Raw genomic sequence first — 18,836 nt, forward strand, 5'->3', positions numbered from 1 at the left:
GGAGCCCTTGGCAATGATCTTCATGAAGTTGTGAGAGAGGGGCCAGGTACCAGAGGACTGAAAAAGAGCCAAGGTAGTGCTCCTCTTAAAAAAAGAAAAGAAAAGAGGAGGACCCCAGGACCTACAGATCAGTTAGCCTCACCTCAGTACCCAGGAAGTTACTGGAGGATATCCTATGGAAGCCATTTGCAAGCTTCTGGAGGAGATGAGGTTGATCACAAGCATTCAGCATGGATTTGACTCATTGTGCCAAATAAACCTGACATTCTTTTTTGACCAAGTAACTGCTAGGGTGGATGAAAGGAATGCTGTAGCTATAGCATGTTGGGACTTCAGCAAGGCTTTAGATAAGGTCCCACGTGACCTTCTCTTAAACACATTGAAGAAATGTGGGCTAGAGAAAACTACTTTAAGGTGGCTCAGTAGCTGGAAGCTAGGGGTGTGCAAAACAGACCATATTCAATTCAGATTCAGCCCTAATCAGGGACAGTGATTTGATTCGTTGATTCGGATCACTGTCCCCAATTTGATTTGGCTGAATCCAAATCTGAAGATTCGATGCTGATTCAAAGAATCAGCAATTCGGCCATAGACACAGCTTTAAATGTTTTTTCTACATACCTTGAGGTACCAGATGCAGCTTATGAACGCTGCGATGCTGGAGCAGATGGAGTATCCCACAGGAGCGTGTGGGGAGGGAGGAATCCCACATGCTCGGCGGCAAACCTGGAAGTGGACCAGAAGTGCTTCCAGTCCACTTCTGGGTCTGCTACTGAGCACACTAGACCCGCCCCTCACCCCGTGTCCCCCCTGGCTCAGTGAATGGCCACAGGGGGATCCTGGATGCCCCTCCAGACCCTGGAGGCACCAGTCACTGAGCCAGGCTGGTGGGAAGGGACGGGGGGCCCCCGAGCTTTCTCCCCAGCAGACCCAGAAGCTGAATCTACATCTGGATCATCCAATCTTTCTGAATCTCTCTGAATGGATTCAGAGCGTTCTGATTTGATTCAAAGAAATTAAAGGGTCTCCTGATTCAATTTGGATTTGGAGAGTCAGCCACCAAATTGGGCCAAACCTCCACCAAATCAAATCAGGGACTCTAGCGTCACACAACCTTAGAAGCAAAGGGTAATTATTAATGGATTCATGTCAGAATGGCAGGAGGTCTTGAGTACAGTCCCACAGGGTTTTGTCCTGGGCCCAATGCTGTTCAATAGCTTTATTAATGATCAAGATGCTGATATAGAATGCTTGAACAAGTTTGCAGATTACATGAAACTGGGTAGGACTGTGAACATGTTGGAGGATAGAAGTACAATTCAGAGGAATCTCAACAGATTGGGAAGCTAGGCTGGAGCTAACAAGACAAAGTTCAGTGAAGACAAATGCAAGGTGTTCCACCTCAGGAAGAATAATCAAAAATAGAAATATAAAATGGGTGACACATGGGTGGATGGAAGGTCTGGGAGGCTTGATAGATGACAGACTCAACATGAGTCTGCAGTGTGATGCAACTACACAAAAGGCAAATGTGGTTTTGGGATATAACAACAGAAGCATTAGGTGCAAGACACAGGAGGTAATTGTTCCTTTCTACTTGGCATTACCTCATCTAGAGTAGTGTGTTCTGTTTTAGGCTCTATATTTTAAAAAGAATGTGGAGAAGTTAGAGATGGTCCAGAGGTGGGTGACAGAAATGATAAAAGGCTTGGAAGGCAAGTCATACAAGGAGAGACTGAAGGATCATAGGCATGTTCAGCTTGCAGAAAAGGCACTTAAGAGGGGACATAATAGCAGTCTCGAAATACTTGAAGGCCTCCCATGAAGATGAAGAAAACCATTTCTCTCCTACTGCAGAGTTTAGTATACAGGCCAATGGCTTGAAGTTGCAGCAAAGCAGGTTAGGACTGGATATCAGGGAAAACTTCTTTACTGTTAGAACAGTGAGGCAGTGTATTAGACTGCCTAGGGAAACTGTGGACTCTCCATCACTGGAGGTGTTCAGGAAGAGGTTGGACAGCTAGTGGTCAGGGATGATCTAGGCATATCTCTGTGTGCGTTCTTCTACAGGTATTTCCATATTTCCCGTGCTTTTGGGCTTTGCTGGTTGCCACATAGGACAGGTAAAACAAACTGAATTTCGATCTGGAAGAAGTACTATAAAACAGATCTTTCACCTTAGAAACATGTGAAAAGTACCAGGACCACCAACAAGAGCTTCATTATAATTTCATAAACTTTAAAAAAGCTTTTGACAGGGTATAGTGAAAAGCTCTTTGGTTGTCAATGAAAAAGCATAACATCAGTCCCACATTGATAAGTTTTAGAGAAGAGCTATACAGCAATACAAGTAGTGGAGTCCTGCTTGACAACAGCATTGTGGAGTGGTTTGCAACATCAGCAGGATTACGCCAAGGCTGTCTTCTCTCACCATGTTCATTCAATTTATATCTGGAACAAATTATGTCAGATGGCTTAGAGAACCTCTCTGGAACAGTGTAAGTTAGAAGATGAGAAATTAACAACCTTTGTTTTGCTGATGACAATGATTTAATAGCTGGTAGGGAAATAGCAGAAAGGCTGTACAAGGCTACAAAGAGATCTGGAATATAAATGAGTACAGAGAAGAACAAAGTAATGATAACATCAGCTAGCAGCAATGATAGATCAATAAAAATTAGTAATGAGAAGCTAGAATAAGTAACACACTTCAAATATCTTGGAGCAACCATCACAGAAGATGCTGCATCAGAAAAAGAACTAAAAACAGGAATAGCCATTGCCATTGGACAACTTGCTAAGTGAAGAAAATCTGGACTAGTAACTTCACCATGAAAATGAAGCTCCATCTACTATATGCTGTTGTCATTTAAACAACTCTCCATGGCTGTGAGACTTGGACACTCACTAGGGCACTGGACAAGCAAACTGAGACCTTTGAAATATGGTGCTTCAGATGACTTCTATGTATACACTGCATTGCACACAGAACAAATGAATTTGTGAAAGATCAAATCAGACAAGAAATCAGCAAATATGAACCCTTACTTGACATCATAAGAAGAAGAAAGATGCCGTGATTTGGACATGTAACAAGAAGGCCTGGCACCGTTACCAATACCATCCTGCAAGTTGCTGTAGATGGATGAAGCAGAAGAGGAAGACCTAGGACAAGCTGGACCACTAACATCAAAGACTAGATGGGATTAAAACTGACTGATTCTACAAGGATTGCAAAAGACTGGGAAGTATGGAGGAAAATTATTGCTACATCAATGGTCCATGCCGCCTTTAGATTCACTGACTGACATGGGGCACAGATGGAAGTTTTTTCTTTCCCTGCTGCTACATATATTGGGTTTTGTTTTGTTTTGTTTTTAAGTGTTGGCTACAACCAAGGCTAGAGATTTTGACTGCGGTGTGCCATGCTCCTGTTGAGACACAAACCTGGAGGTTCCCGGCTAGAAGGTCTTGCACCATGGTTATATTGGAGTGGACTGTGGGGGTTTTTGCCTTTCTCTGTAGCAGCGGGTGTTGCCCTCTTCCTTGGATCTAACATTTACAGCAGCAGGACATTGGCCACCGTGGTCTCCCTGCTTTACCTGTGGCAGGTTAGGGTGTAATGTCAGAGTTGACTCTGTGGTTTGGTTAAGAGGTTAGACAATGGATGATCCTGCCTCAAGCAGGGGTTGGACTAGATGACCTATGGAGTTTTCTTCTCTCTTTACTTTTCTATGATTCTATAAACATCATCTTCAAGCCCCTTTGCACCTGCAAACTGTGTTGAGGTACCTTTTCCAGTTAGGTCTGTCATTGGCTGTCTATAAATGGGTTGCCTAGCCTGCTGGTTTCTGCAGGCAGGTTTTACTTCCCAAGGAGCTCCTCAGCCAGTCCTCTAAACTAGAGCACAGTCTCTGAGGAGCAAACCAATGAACAAATAAGCAAATAAACCCAAACCTTTCTGCCCTGTGCTAAACAATAGGGCTGTGGTGAGATGAGCATGTATGTTTGGTTCCCTGGGGCAAGTAGCAGCAGCGTACCTTGCGCCGTAGCTACTTGTTCCCAGGGAATGCCTGTGCCATGTGTGCTTTGGCTCATGGCAAGTTACCCCAGGGGTGGTAGGGGAGGCTGAGGCTAGCACTGGGCTGGCCCCAGCAACCTTCCCTGGGGCCCTGGGGGCCTTCCAGGGCTGCAGCAGCAGTGATCCTGCTGGGTGGAGCCTGGCCAGCAGCCATAACGTGGTTCTGGGCAGCCCAGCTCTGCTTTTCGGTGGCATATGCTGCCATGTGCTGCCTGTCTGCTTTTCCACGGTGTGTGCTGCTTATGATATCCAAGGGTCAAAAAAACCTGTGAAAAAATAAAATGGAGCAGTACACGCACAGACAGCATGCTCTTGCAGCACGGACAGCACCTGACTGTGTGGCATGTGGCACTGCAGTCGTGTTTGTGGTGCCACATACCACATGGCCATGTTCATCTGGACGCGCCCGAGAAGGGCAGCCTTTTGGCTCTGACCCCAGCACAGCAGCCTTGCTCCTCCTTGGTAGAAAGCTTGTTCTGCTCACAGCTTGCCTCCTGCTTGAGAACTGTTCCCTCACAGCTTGCTTTTTTTCTGCTTGCTCCTCTGAGGTTGAAAGCTCCTCGTGGGACACTCCCTTATTATCCAGTTGCCCTGCAGCAGGGCTCTTTCAACATGGCTGACTGTTCCTTCTTAAAGGGACAGACTACTCTGTCCTTTGCCCTTTTTTGGCTCTTTCTAGCCCTGGGAGGCCTCTTAAATCAGACTCAGAACCTCATTGACAGTGGTGTAGGGTGCTCATCGAGTGCTCAGGGTGCAGGGGTGGAGAGCACCATTCTGCTTGTCCCACTTGCCTCCCACTCTCAGATACGCTGTTTAGTGCAGTGTTTTGCTTCCCAGTTCCTGTGGCAGGAGAGAGGCAGCACAGGATTTCCCTAGCTACTGGAAAGGCTCTGGTGGTGGTAGCAGAGGGGTGAAGGGAAGCACCATTACACTTGCTTCACTCACCCCTTCTGCACCCCCCAGATACTCTGATGTGGCACTACTCTGCCTGACTCCTATGGTCAGGCAGGGGCAGTGTAGGGCTTCCCCTGCCATGACAAAGACTCCCAGCACAGGGAGATCCTGCCACCTCCTCACAGTCAGTACCCAGGGTAGGTGCCCTGTTAGGGCAGCTTGTCATATTTTATGCTTTAAAGTTGTGCCTGTTTAGAGAGTGGTGAATTACAGTATTGTTTTAAGTTTTTTAAAAAATATTCAGCCTAAAGTTCTGTATAGCCTCATTGTTATCTTCACTTTTCATTTTGCTGGTGTTTGCAATATCAGCTGGCCTTGCCTCTTTTTGTTCACATGATGTTTGCTCGCATGATGTTTCTTTTATTTTTCTATCACTGTGAGAAGTTTTTCTAACACAACGTAGTAATAGTTTTGTTACTAGCTCAAGTTAACTGAACTTGCCACTAACCAGGTGAATCACAGGAATGAAATGATTGGATATGTTCATGAAAGGTGATAAAGGAGACCAATGGACAATGCCCAAAGAAAGAGACCAGAAAAAGGCCAAATTAAGAGGTGTGTTTGTGATGGGTCTGCTGAACAAAGGAATATGCTGACAGGATAAAACATGGACAATATACTGACTGCAGAGTGACCAATCTGCAAGCAAAGAGTCATCAAAAAAGTCAAGTTAAAGAAAAGCATAAAAGTGGGGAGCAAGAAAGTTAAGTGTGTGTCATCATTGACATCATGAATCCAGCTTTCAACACCTGTCTGGACCATCCCAGCCAACAATGCACCCTTTCCTTCAGGAACTGAGTGGCCATCTTTTCTGTTGGCTAAGTAACATCTGGAATTGGATAAGATCATTGTACTAAGTGTTTTTCTCTCTCTGAATATAGAAACTGCTAAGATAATACTTGTTATACTAATAAAGTTAGACTCTGATTTTAAGACCCTGAATTGTATTTCATGTTCCATTTAAGGGTTAATTGTGCTTCAATGATCCCTAAGCACTATCTGGTGGACAGTGGTGCTATCAACCCCTTCTGCCCCACCTTAGTTACACAACTGCTCATTGATGGCTCTCTGTGCCCAGATCCGTTGATGGGCTGACTTTGCTTGTCCACTCTGGCTCCTTGTGATCACCTTAGTGATGGGAGACCCCTTAAATCTATCTCAGTCTGTTGTTGGTAGCCATTTGTTCTGAAATCCAGAGCTGGTCTGCCTATTTTGATTACATTTAGCTTTTTTTGGCCATGCTCTGCCCTTTGTAGTCACCCCCCACGCTGAGACCTCTTAAGGCCAGCTCAGACCCTTGTTGGTGGCTATGCCCAGATCTGGCACTGGGCTGCAGTCTCTATGGAATGAGAGAGGCTTGTCCTACCTTTCTGTTTCCTGGGTAGTCTAACACAGTATCTACTTACTGAGCCAGGAAGGAAGGAACAATTGCTGCTGCTGGGGCTGATGTAGCTCCATATTGGCAAAAGCTCAAGTAAGAAAGGTTTGGAAAAAGACTGTCCTGAAGTGGCTGAGGAAGAGGGAAGATGAGTAGCAGTGGACTTTCCTGGAAGTCTTTCTGTTACATCCAAAAGGGGGAGAAAGAGAAGAAGTCAGAGATCTGAGGGCAGGCCTGTCTGAAGGAGCTGAATGCAACAGAGTGGGAACAGGAGAGGTTCTGGAAGGAGACTACCAGACGGAGAAGCTATCTGGGACCAGCTAAGCTGCTGTGGATGTACAGGAAGACTGTGGTGGAGGAAGACAAAGAGGCAAAGCAGAGACACCAGTCATGGAGTTTGGAGCTGTGCTGACTACTGCTCAGGAACAGGAACTGTCTGTGGCAGTGGTAGGAAATAAAGATGGTGGACATAGACAAGTGGGACCCAGATTGATAAAGACAAGCAAGTCAACACAGCTGGAGTATTGCGTCCAGTTCTGGGCGCCGCACTTCAAGAGGGATGTCGACAGCATGGAGAGGGTCCAGAGGAGGGCCACTTGTATGATCAGGGGACAGCAGGGCAGGCCCTATGAGGACAGGCTGTGGGACCTGAACCTGTTCAGCCTCCAAAAGAGAAGGCTGAGGGGGGATCTTGTGGCCTGTTATAAACTAGTCAGGGGGGATCAGCAGGCATTGGGGAAGTCACTGTTTCCCCGAGCACTGCCAGGAGTGACCAGGAATAATGATCACAAGCTGGCAGAGGGTAGGTTTAGGTTAGATATCAGGAGGCGCTACTTCACGGTCAGGGCGGCTAGGGTCTGGAACCAACTTCCAAGAGAAGTGGTGCAGGCTCCTACCCTGGGCGTGTTTAAGAGGAGGTTAGATGAACATCTTGCTGGGGCCGTTTGACCCCAGTACTCTTTCCTGCCATGGCAGGGGGTCGGACTAGATGATCTGCTCAGGTCCCTTTCGACCCTAGAAACTATGAAACTATGAAACACAGTACAGAAGATCAAGGGAGACCTTTATCCTGGGGCAGCAGGTATCATAACTGAGATGAGCAGTAGCTAGTCCTGGAGCATGAAATATCTAGAGCAGAAGGGTGTGAGCCCTTGGGAAGAAGATGGGATAGAAGTTGGGTGTCAAGGAGAGGTGGTAAATCAGCCCATATTAGTGGTGCAGGGATGTGAGAAAAAGGGGGAGTCAACTGGAGCAGGTAGGTCTCTTTCACCCCCTTTTCCCCTCCCCACCAGAGTACAAAGGACACAGAGGGGGACAGTAGAGTGACAGGAGTGTGGGGGCCTTGGAGGTACTCTGATGAGGCATCTGAGAAGGAACTGATGCAAAGAAGGGACTTGTGGTTGTTGGTTCTCCAAGGGTACAACCAGATCTCCCAGCATGAGGATATGAGATACTCCAGTAACAGATACAAAAAAAGTGCAGGGTGGTTTGTTCACAATTTCCTTTTATTGCAAGCCCAGGATGTCATACAGACACTACAAGCATGGAGTGAGGTCAGAGATTAACATTCACACATCCTTTTACTCCATAGTACAGATTAGAGAAGGCAAGGGGGAAAAAGGGGATAAAAGACAGACAAAAGGATAATGAAATCCCAAAGGATTTGGGCTGGGGAACCCCTGGGAAACATTCCATACACTAACATTGCAATGCAATGTCAGCAATGTTTGTGGAGACTTCCATGTTAAAGCATTGTCTGGGGATAAGCACAACCCTCAGGGATTACAAAACTTAGGCTCCTTTTTACTGGCAGGTTTACAGTAAAGGGCTTGGTGAGTTGCAGTGAAAACTATAGTGGGAAACCTGAATGCATGGTGGGAAACCTAAACTGGATTTTTCTGTCTCCCCTAGGGCCACAATTCTGGGAAGAAGATATCCTGAAAAGAATATCTGATGCCCACTGAGATTAACTGAATGTAGGAAGTGATGCTAGTAGTAATATCATAATCAAAGCAGTCTGTTTCCCACTCTCCCCTCTCTGCAGGTAATGGCAGATGGAAATTTCCTTCAGAAATAGCTCATACCTGACACCCTAGGTGGCTGAAGTAGAATGATATACTTGAATGAATTTATACCACATTTGGATGGATAGTTTTCTTTCTGCCTTTGCTACAGTCACCTCTGGAGGAAGCAGAAGGGCTGGAAGGCTCTGGGAATCTGGTTTTGTCTCCTCTGAACCTCTAAGGTGAGGAGTATCCAGGCCATTTCACTTCAGCAGCAAATCCTGAGAGAGATGGACAGACAGAAAATATTATTGCATTTACAGTTGCCAGTGCCTCTAGTGACCATTTCTCCTCACTTGTTCTTAGTTGAACTCTCTAGACTAGCTCCCATAATTCATTAGAAACCTCCAACATCCTTGCCATAATGGTTGATCCAGGCCTGGACTTCAAAAGACCCTTTGCAGGGACAGCACAGGCTATTTTAGGCAATTTTGTGAGCAAGCAAGCATCATAGACAATTTGTGTGAATAGGGAAGTGTTTGATTCAGATTCGGATTTGACCAGTTCGGAGGACAGTGATTCAATTTGGAGATTTGGATCACTGTCCCAAATCAATTAGGCCGAATCAGCTTCGGAAGTTTCGGTGCTGATTCAGAGAGATTTGGAGATTCAGCTGCAGACTACAATGGGGAATCACTGAAATAGCTATAACTTTGTCCTTTTTTTGGCAGCTTTGGATGAAAACAGTAGGGATGATAGCCACTTCTGAGGCCATGAAGCCTGCCAGGCTTCAAGGAGATAGGTGCAGAGGTTTCTGGGAAACTGCACCTCAAGGGGCTGGCAAGCAAAAATCGTGTCACATGTGTATGTTAAGGCAGAGTGGGGTGAAAACAGCAGGCATGGTAGCCCTTGCTGAGGTCACGAAGCCTGCCAGGCTTCAAGGAGATAGGTGCAGTGGTTTCTGGGAAACTGCACCTCAAGCTTCTGAAAGCAAAACTCGTGACTTGTGACTTTGTGTGTGTTAAGGCACAGTGGGATGAAATCACCAGGAATGGTAGGCTGTAACAGGGGGCCTTCCCAGTGCTCAGGCAGAAACAGCTCACAAAAGGGACAGAAAGGCTGCAGACAGAGGCTTATGTGCTGTTTCTATGTCCCTCCCCCAGAGCACTTTAAGTGGAAGGGGACTCAGGGAACAATTACAGTCACTGGCCAGATACAGATGTCAGTCTTTCCCCCCGCTTCCCCTCCCTCTTCTCAGTTTCTGTTCCCCTGAAAGACTGCCTTCTGAATCGCCAAATCTCTGAATTGATTCAGAGGGTTTTTTTAGTCTCCCAATTCAATTCAGATTCAGTGATTTAGCCTCCAAAGCGGGCCGAATCTTCTCCAAATTGAACTGGCGACTAAAGTTTTGCACACCCCAATGGCTGGATCATAGGCAACTGGTAGGGGGTGCACGGGGTGCATGTGCTCCCCCCAATGGGGCCAATGTCCCCCCTGATGGCTGACCCCAACGCTGTCAGCAGGTGTGGTGCGCCCCCGACAGGGTTGCTGTCGCTAGTGGCTTCTGTGGGTGCTCACCAGCCCCGTCCCCTGCGGCTTCTGCAAGTTCCCCCCCAGCTTCAGGAGGCACCAGTCATCCATGGGCTAGATGTTTCAGTGCAGGCCTGATTCCTAAACAGCTCTGGAGTGACCTTTCTGCCTTGACAAAAACACCTCCTGAGAGATGCACAATGACTTTGTTTCCAACCGATATCCATGGGAGTGGATGATTCTCAGAGCTAGGTTCAGAGAGAGATTTTAGGCACCCGAGTCCATCCCATGTGCCACTGGCATTCACAAAACCTCCACACTGTTCCTACTGTTCCTTGGCGACACTGGTAATGTACCCACAGCTCCTAAGTTTCTTTCAATGACCACAAACACAACAACCTAAGTCCTAATACTGATGAGCTGCTCAGTACCAATATTTTGCACCATTCACATGTATGGCATTTCCCTGCTTATCTCCCCTGTAACGCCTGATCCAATAGGTATGCTCAGAGAATGCCTAAACTGCTACAAGGAGACCACAATCCTCTTCTATCCCATAGTCCATAGAGTGTGGAAGAAACAGAATCAAATCCCTTTTTGCTTGTTTTCTTGCTCAGATTTCTTCCTGGCCTGGATCTTAAGGAAGAACTCTCACTGAGAGGATGAGGCTTATTTCCTGCTCTTCTACTCAGCATCTCCTACTGGCTGTTTTAGGTGACTCTCCATTCATCTCACTGTCTACTATGAATCCCATTCTTTGATAGCTAACTCTTTTAATGCACTGGTGCTTGTGTGCATGGGTGCCTAAATCAGGGCTTTTAATTCCATTGGGTGACTGAGCACCTAAAAGCTATTTATCAAAATGTTGAGCATTATGACACTTAAAGAATAGAATTCTATTTCTATTTGGTTGTCAAAGTCAGGGGTTAGCAACACAGAGTCCATGAAGCCACTGGATCACAGCTTTGCCTGTGTCTGTGCCCCCTCACTTCTTCTGCCTCCCCATCTTCCAGCTACAGCACAGAAGTAGCAGCAGTGAGGACACATCTTCCAGCTGGGCTCTACCCCAGTAAAGCTCCCCACCAGCTGGAAGTTGTGCTTACACTCCACCCAAGAAGCAGAGAGATGTGGGAAGCAGCAATAGCACAAATGTAGCTCCCAGCTGCCTGGTCCTAGCACAGGTGCAGAAAAAGCCCTTGCTGCTTATGCACTGCAGAATTCACCCAACCTGTATCAGACTGGAGCCAGTTTGTTCCAGCTCCCATGCCTTGAAAAGTTTGCCACTGGTCTAAGCGGCCACTGGGTATAATGGTCTGGATGGCCAAATGGAAATAGAGTCTAGGCCACCAAATAGCAGTAGAACATCATCCTGAGACCTAAATCCTATTTCCTTTCATAACCCTACTTGCATAACCAAGTACTAAATGACTGCGCAGTAACTGGTGTTACTGTGCAGTTGTGTCCCAGCACAGTTGCCTGGCGAAGCTTCCTGTGCAGTAGCTCATTAGTACTGTGCGATAGAGCATTACGACTGCACAGTAGCACTGCATCACAGTTCACGCCTGGCAACACTACTGTGCGGTAGTAATGAGCTACTGCACAGTAAGCGTCTCATGTAGATGCGGCTTATTTCAAACTGCAGAGAAATAGAATTAATCATCTTGCATGACACAATGGGAATAACATCTCACCTTTTAGCTGAAAAGATTTGATCACTCAGGGAACAGCAAACCCATGTCTTAGTAGCCCCGCTTCCCACAAAAAGGTTTGAACCTGCATCTTTGCATCTCAGGAAAGAGTATAAACCATGAGGTCATATAGTAGGTATTATCTAGAAGCCTTTCTGTTCCTCCTTTCCTCCTGACCCACTGCACCTTGTATTCATTGGCTAAAATGGATAAATAGCCCTAGAAATTTTTTTACCCCAATGGGCCAAGAGGCCCTTTTTTCCCCAAGGCTCACTGAGCCACACGCACCTTCTAGCTTGCTCTCTTTTTCTAAGCTTCAGAAACCTCACTCCTGGTAGCCCAGTTTCAAGAAGAGGGCTGGAAAGGAGAGTGGGTACTGTTCAGTTTGTAGGTTCATGGTTAGGGCATTTTACTGGCAAATAGAAGATGCAGCTTCAAACCTGCCTTGGCTGAGGGAGGCCCAGAACCCTGGTCTCTGTGCTCCCTGGGCTTTTGCTGTAGCTTGAGCTAAAAGGTGAGACAGACCCACCAGTTCTGGTTTTTGTATGATTATTAAACTTTGGGACTTACCCAGCCTTATGCATGCAGTTGGACAAGCCTATTTCTGTAGACATCTGCTTGGCCAGAGAGCATCCCTAATAAACATGCATGGCAGTGCCAAAAATACAGTTACACAGCTCTGTATGCGTCATTTAGGCATACCGGGCAAAACAGGATTTAGTCCCTAGTCAATCTAGTCTTCAGCACCCCATATTATCAGACCCATTGGTTCCTAACAAAACAACCTACTGGCTCTTTAAGACAATGCACAATGTACTTCTTTCCCTACAGATGTTAGCTCCTCTTCATTGTTGCATCAAGAAGTCCACAATGTACTACAGCTGGACACTCATCTCACCTATGCTGTTTCACTGCCAGGCCAGAAGAATTTGATAAAGGAAGGACAGAGAGAAATTCTGTCATTTTGGTAAATGGATCACCAAGTTATCAGCAAAACTACAGAATCCTTAGAGACTCCATTGCTCAAAGAAGCTTTCATGAATTATGTCACTTGCTACCCTATTATGACCTTCTCCAGCAACTAGTAGTCCCATTACACCCTTCCTGAAAAGCTGTGAAATTCCCACAGAGGGATAAGTCTCACCAATGACAGACACAGACAGACAATAGCTGCAGCAGGCAGACACAGACAGGCACATGACCAGCTGGTGAGCAAAAGAAGAGATGGTTCAGCAAAATAAATGAAACCCCAGGATCCAAGGCAGATGTCTGGGGAAACTGACAGGCTTAAGAGTCATTTGGTTAAACAGGGTACACAGAAGATATATAGGAAGGTGGGCAATGCTGAGTATATAGGATGGACTAGGAAGTCTCAGAAGGGATATTGCTGAGTAAGTAGGAAGCAGCAAAATTGTCCAGAAATGTGAGGGCTCAGCTACATGTCTAGGACAGAGTAAGTGGAAGTGCCAGTGATTTGAGAACAGGGAATTATTAATCCTTTACTGTGAATCTGCCTACTGTTGTAGGCGATCTCTTGATGAGGTGGGACAGAAATCTGTTTCTGTTCCTTGTGACTGACCCACAGTGCTGTAAGTGTTGCTTCTGTGTTCAGGGTTAGACTGATCACCACATTTAGGATTAGGGAAGGAATTTTAGCCTATGGTCTGATTAGTGCACACTGTAGGGGATGTTTGCCTCCCTCAGAATGGGGAGCATAGTCCTCCTTGGATCTTACCAGAATATTTCAACAAACTGCTTCCTGTCCTTGCAGCAGCAGGACATTGAAAATGTTCTCATTCCCCTGCTTTACCTGTGGCAAATTATGGAGATTTTGTGTTTTTTGAGCATTGTGCTTTATGGTTGTTCATGCATTTTTAAGAATAGAACAGGGCTATCCAACTGGTGGCCCATGGGTTACATCTAGCCCACAAGGGGTTAACACCCAGCCCACAGGCCCCCACCTGGCTGCCATTCCCCACACTGCTCCTGCTGCTGCTTGCTACTGGAGTCTACAGGCTCCCCCTCCCTCCTCCAAGTTCTGCTTTCTGCCCTTGCCTCTGGGGGCAGGGTAGCTCAGACTGGAGGTCAGGGGGCCCCATGCAGTGGGGAAGCTGATGGGGCAGGGGAGGCCATGAATCAGGGAAGTCATGCAGCATGCAGCCCAGGGAGATCTTAGCCCAAGCAGGTGCTGCCTGCATGGATTGCAGCCCCCTGCCACTCATAAGTTGGACAGTCCTAGATCAGACAAGAAATTGTATGGGATGGTTTGGATAGGGATGTTCCTACCTATGGGGTCAAGCCGGGGTTTGGACTAGGTGATTCCTGAGGTTCTTTTCAGCCCTACTTTTCTAAGTCCTCCATCCTAAAGAATCCTTTTCTAGATTCTAAGTCCTCCATCCTAAAGAACCAAGGCTCCTAATGTGTCAGTTACCTGTGCATTACCCAGCATGCACTGACACCCCTCCAGCGATGACATCACACACAGCACAAAATGGAGGCCTGCAGAACAAGGAAATGGCAGTTCTTTAACCTTGCCCTGCAAGCATCCTCCCCTCACCTCTAGAATCTTGAGCATGCAAAGCCCCCAGGCCCAAGCCCATCTGATCCCTGCGCCAGCATCATCTGGGTGTTGATGTAGATGGAAACAGATGGAGGTATGACTACATACCGGGCTGTAACGCTGGGCATCCACCTTACTGCCTTTCCCCTTCTCCATGGAGCTTGTAGCACTGCTAGAAGGGAGCAGTCTGGTTACTGGAAGGGAACCAAACCACAATGTAGGGGTTAAAACAGTGGGCTCTCATAGGAGCAACACAAATAGCCTTGCCTCTGTCTTGTTATTTATTCCAGTCTGTGACTCAGTTAATGGCTCCAAATCTCTCTCTCAACCTCCCAGTCATCACCATCAGTTTGTGACTGAGCCCTATCACTTGTCACCTCCTGTCCTAAGTTCTCTCATATCTAAAAGAACTGTTCTCCAACATGGTTCTCTCCTTCTTTCCATTTAGTTCAGCTCCTGCACCTATCTACTAATACACCCACACACTGATACACCCAAACACAACTTAAAAGAATATCAAAGTTGCAAAGTCAAGCACTCAGGTTAAGAAATGCCAGGATTGAGTTTGTGAAACCTTCACATCCTTGTCAGTATGCATTATGCTAAAGATTTTAATTATATAATCATAATGTGCTTTCCACAGGATCCCTGCTTATTTCAATGCACAGGATGAATGGTGTATAATTACTAATCAGCTATTTCAAGGACGCACAAAATACAGCTTGCGGGCCAGATTGGACCCACCATGCCATTCTATTCGGCCTGTGTGGCCCCTAAAATAATTAGTAAATCAATACTTATTTGCTCCTGGCTTCCTGTCAAAGCTGACAGGAGCCAGGGGCAGTAGGACCAAGGGGGAGCCCTTAGCAGGACTGAGCAGCCCAGCCCCACCCCACTCCCAGCTATTTCACTCCCTTCCTGCCCCCACACTGCTCCATCACCATGTGGCTCCTGGCTGCATCGCCACACAGGGAAGCATGGGACCGAACTGGTATGTGTGTGCACATGCACAGGAAGGAGCAGTGTGTGTGTATTTGTGTGCAGGCAGGGGCAGTGTACACTGTGTATGTGTGTGTGTGTGCGTGCGTGCGTGCAGGGGCAGTGGGGTTCCGCAGGGCTCGGTCCTCGGGCCCGCACTGTTCAACATCTTCATCAGCGATTTGGATGAGGGGGTAAAAAGCACCTGTTCAAATTTGCTGATGACACTAAGATGTGGGGGGACGTGGGAACATTGGAAGGATGCAACAGGCTACAATCAGACCTAGACAGGTTACAAGGGTGGGCGGACGAGAATAGGATGGGTTTCAACACAGACAAGTGCAAAGTGATGCACCTGGGGAAGAACAACCGGCACCATACCTACAGGTTAGGGAACTCCCCTCTTGTCAGCACGGAGGCAGAAAGGGATCTGGGGGTCATCATTGACTCCAAGATGAACATGGGCCGGCAGTGTGGAGAGGCAGTCAGGAAGGCCAACCGCACCTTGTCATGTATCCACAGATGCATCTCGAGCAGGTTCAAGGAGGTGATCCTCCCCCTCTATGTGGCACTGGTCAGGCCGCAGCTGGAGTATTGTGTCCAATTCTGGGCACCGCACTTCAAGAGGGATGTTGACAGCATGGAGAGGGTCCAGAGGAGGGCCACTCATATGATCAGAGGACAACAGGGCAGGCCCTATGAGGAGAGGCTATGGGACCTGAACCTGTTCAGCCTCCAAAAGAGAAGGCTGAGGGGGGATCTTGTGGCCTGTTATAAACTAGTCAGGGGGGATCAGCAGGCATTGGGGAAGTCACTGTTTCCCCGAGCACCGCCAGGAGTGACCAGGAATAACGGTCACAAGCTGGCAGAGGGTAGATTTAAGTTAGATACCAGGAGGCACTACTTCACGGTCAGGGCGGCTAGGGTCTGGAACCAGCTTCCAAGAGAAGTGGTGCAGGCTCCTACCTTGGGGGATTTTAAGAGGAGGTTAGATGAACATCTTGCTGGGGTCATTTGACCCCAGTATTCTTTCCTGCCATGGCGGGGGGTCGGACTAGATGATCTGCTCAGGTCTCTTTCGACCCTACAAACTATGAAACTATGAAACTATTACAGGGTGAGTACCACACACACCCACCCCACCATACACATGCATCCACACACCCCCTCACACTGCCATACATGCAGACACCCACACCCCCTCACACATCCCAGCCACCCTCCCCCCCACACAGCCCCCTACAAGCCCCATACCCACTCACACCCCACATATCCATATACACACTCACATGCTCCCTCACCCCATGCCCCCACAAACCTATACACCCCCCACAATATACAAGAGTAAGACTTCATTTTATGCTATTGTGCAATCACCTCAGCATACACTACACAAACACATGTAAACCAGGACAAAAATATTTTTTGAAATCAAATTAATGAATGCTGTAGATGTTCACTTTTTAAAATATAATTAGGTATTTTTCTCGTTCCAAGATGGTAAAACCTCTTGCTAAAAGGAGTACTTCAGGGGGGAAGGGGAGGGACTTCTGGTGGCAAAGGTCAGGGGTTAGGGGGTGGGACTTCCTGTCACAAGATGGTGACCAGGTGGCAGGGCACCTGTCAAGGGGTGAGGCTGCCCATGCAGCCCTCAACAGTCTGCCAAAACTCAGTAAGTGGCCCTCTGCCCAAAATAATTGCCTGTCCCTGAGCTATTTGGTGCTTTGGATGACATTCTGTTATTTTTCTGGTCAAGTAAGTGGTGATTTTTGGTGTTTACATGGCATTCATTGGCACTTACGCACTCACGGGAATTCTATTCCTGGATGTGTAGCACTCTGTGTACTCATGGCAGACTTATTTGCCTGAAAATGGAGTCAGTGAGAGTTTATAGACATGCCAGGAGGCTGTGGGGAGTGCTTTAATTAGAACAGCTCCGAGAGCCATTCTAATTAAAGTGTTTGGAGCGTTACGTGTATCAGCATCCCTGTGCTGAAAAATGGTGGCAGAGGCATTTAACTAAAGCTCATCAAACCAGCTTTAGTTAAAGCACCTCTGCCACCATTTTTTAGCATGGGGACACTGATACATGTGATGCATCCAACTGTCTGTTGGAACACGGAATTACCATGCTCCAGGAGACTCAATTGAGTCTGCTCTGAGGCACTGTAATTACAACACGTCAGAGCAGCCTTTCTGCATGTGTATAGGTGTCCTGAGAACCCATAACTACTGATCCTGAAACAGGATATATTCCTCCTTTTTTACCCTCATAACCGAACAGCTGGGGCACTCACCTGGGAAGCTGAAGGTTCTGAGCACTCTAATTACCGCACCAGGAGTCAGCCATCAGTCCCTACTTTTGCCAGTGCTCCTTTTGAAGCACAGCCACTAAAGTAGTCATTGGAAAAAATAGAGGAAGGGCAATGCAGTAAGAAACTTCTGCTCCATTGGGGACAACAGCACAGGCCAGAACTCAGACCCCGCTCCCTCCCAATCTTTTTGCTAGGCCAGTAGCCATCTTATTGAGCCATGTACTCCAGCCTTGCTCTTCTTCTCCTGTCCCCAAATATCTCCTACATATCATCTTAAAAAAAAATGCTAAAGAACTCATGAGAAAATGGCAGACCTGTGATGTTGTGATCACAGTAGTGTGCTGAGAAGTCAAAACAGAACCAAGTTCAAACGTTCTTGCAGGGGGAGTAGAGCTAAGGGCTTAAACCTTCCCAGGCCCTTGAGGAAAACTTCCTTAACATTTCTGTATGTACTTAAACTGTTTGAACTTGCAGAGGTTTTGACACTGTCTTCTAGTTCTATCAGTGGCACTCAGTTCATTGTTAAAAAGACAACGGATGAAATGCCCTAGATGGGCTTCCGAATTCTGTTAAGAAAGTAGTCTGGTAGTTCCAAATTCTCCTCCAGTGCTAGTATTCCTGGTAGATGGAAGAGTAGAGGCTGCAACACCTCCATGATTAACTGTCTTTTTATTCAGTGTAGATTACTTCCATAGACCTTTGTGCTTCCATGTAGCTGTGTTGCTTCATTTGCTCTATTTCCAAATTCTTTTTGGCTCTCAACTTTATTTAAGTTCATTCTCATTTGCTTCTTCTGACACCATACAGTAATTTCTGGGTTCAGTAAAAATAGGCATTTATGAGAAGAACTAAACAACACGTTTATTGTGGAGCAGCAGGCAAGCTTTTGCAGACCCTTTGTCTCTCTAACTACTCTGTACTCATGGACCATCTCCCACTTCCTAACTTCCTCAGTGTCCTATGTTAGAGAGCATCTCTGAATTCTGACTTCTTTCAGTATACCAGTTTCACATGGGCAAAGTTCAAAGTGCAAAGGGACTTCCTACACTGATACTGTCTTGCTTTCCAAGTGTCACTCTCTTCACAGTAGAAGGCAAGGTGGGGTGGCATCTATGCCCAGTGTAACAACAAATATTTTTATATTGCCTTTTAAACTATTGGCTCGGGATGATCCTAGTAAAGTTTCTTTTTCATAGGTCCACCATCATGTCCAGCTCTATCAACAGAAATATCCTTGGCACTGGATCTAGTTTGGACCCTGAGCAAAATTCCACATTGCTCAGGGATTCACCTCAAAGACGCACAAGCTCCTTGAAAGTTTAGTCATGCTCTTCTAAAGTATCTTTATA

At 46.8% G+C, this 18,836-nt stretch overlaps 1 protein-coding gene across 4 annotated transcripts in view; it reads right to left on the reverse strand.

Annotated features, from left to right (window-relative positions):
- Positions 1 to 7,906: 7,906 nt before the first annotated feature.
- Positions 7,907 to 18,836, reverse strand: part of LOC149866753 (rap1 GTPase-activating protein 1-like) — a 119,876-nt gene continuing 108,946 nt past the window's right edge. For 2 of the 4 annotated variants that reach the window (XR_016441945.1, XM_090044111.1), the window contains one exon: positions 7,907 to 8,697. Coding sequence is in view for 2 of the 4 variants with exons in the window: in XM_090044111.1 (XP_089900237.1) it covers positions 8,654 to 8,697 (44 nt within the window). In the remaining 2 variants the exon portion in view is untranslated. Of the gene's footprint in view, positions 8,698 to 14,065; positions 14,134 to 14,302; positions 14,389 to 18,836 lie in introns of those variants that run through there. The other 2 variants (XM_090044108.1, XR_016441944.1) reach the window with 2 other exon arrangements.

Source organism: Crocodylus siamensis, chromosome 4 (genome assembly GCF_052110815.1).
Source record: "Crocodylus siamensis isolate JL-2025a chromosome 4, ASM5211081v1, whole genome shotgun sequence".
NCBI classification, from domain to species: domain Eukaryota; kingdom Metazoa; phylum Chordata; order Crocodylia; family Crocodylidae; genus Crocodylus; species Crocodylus siamensis.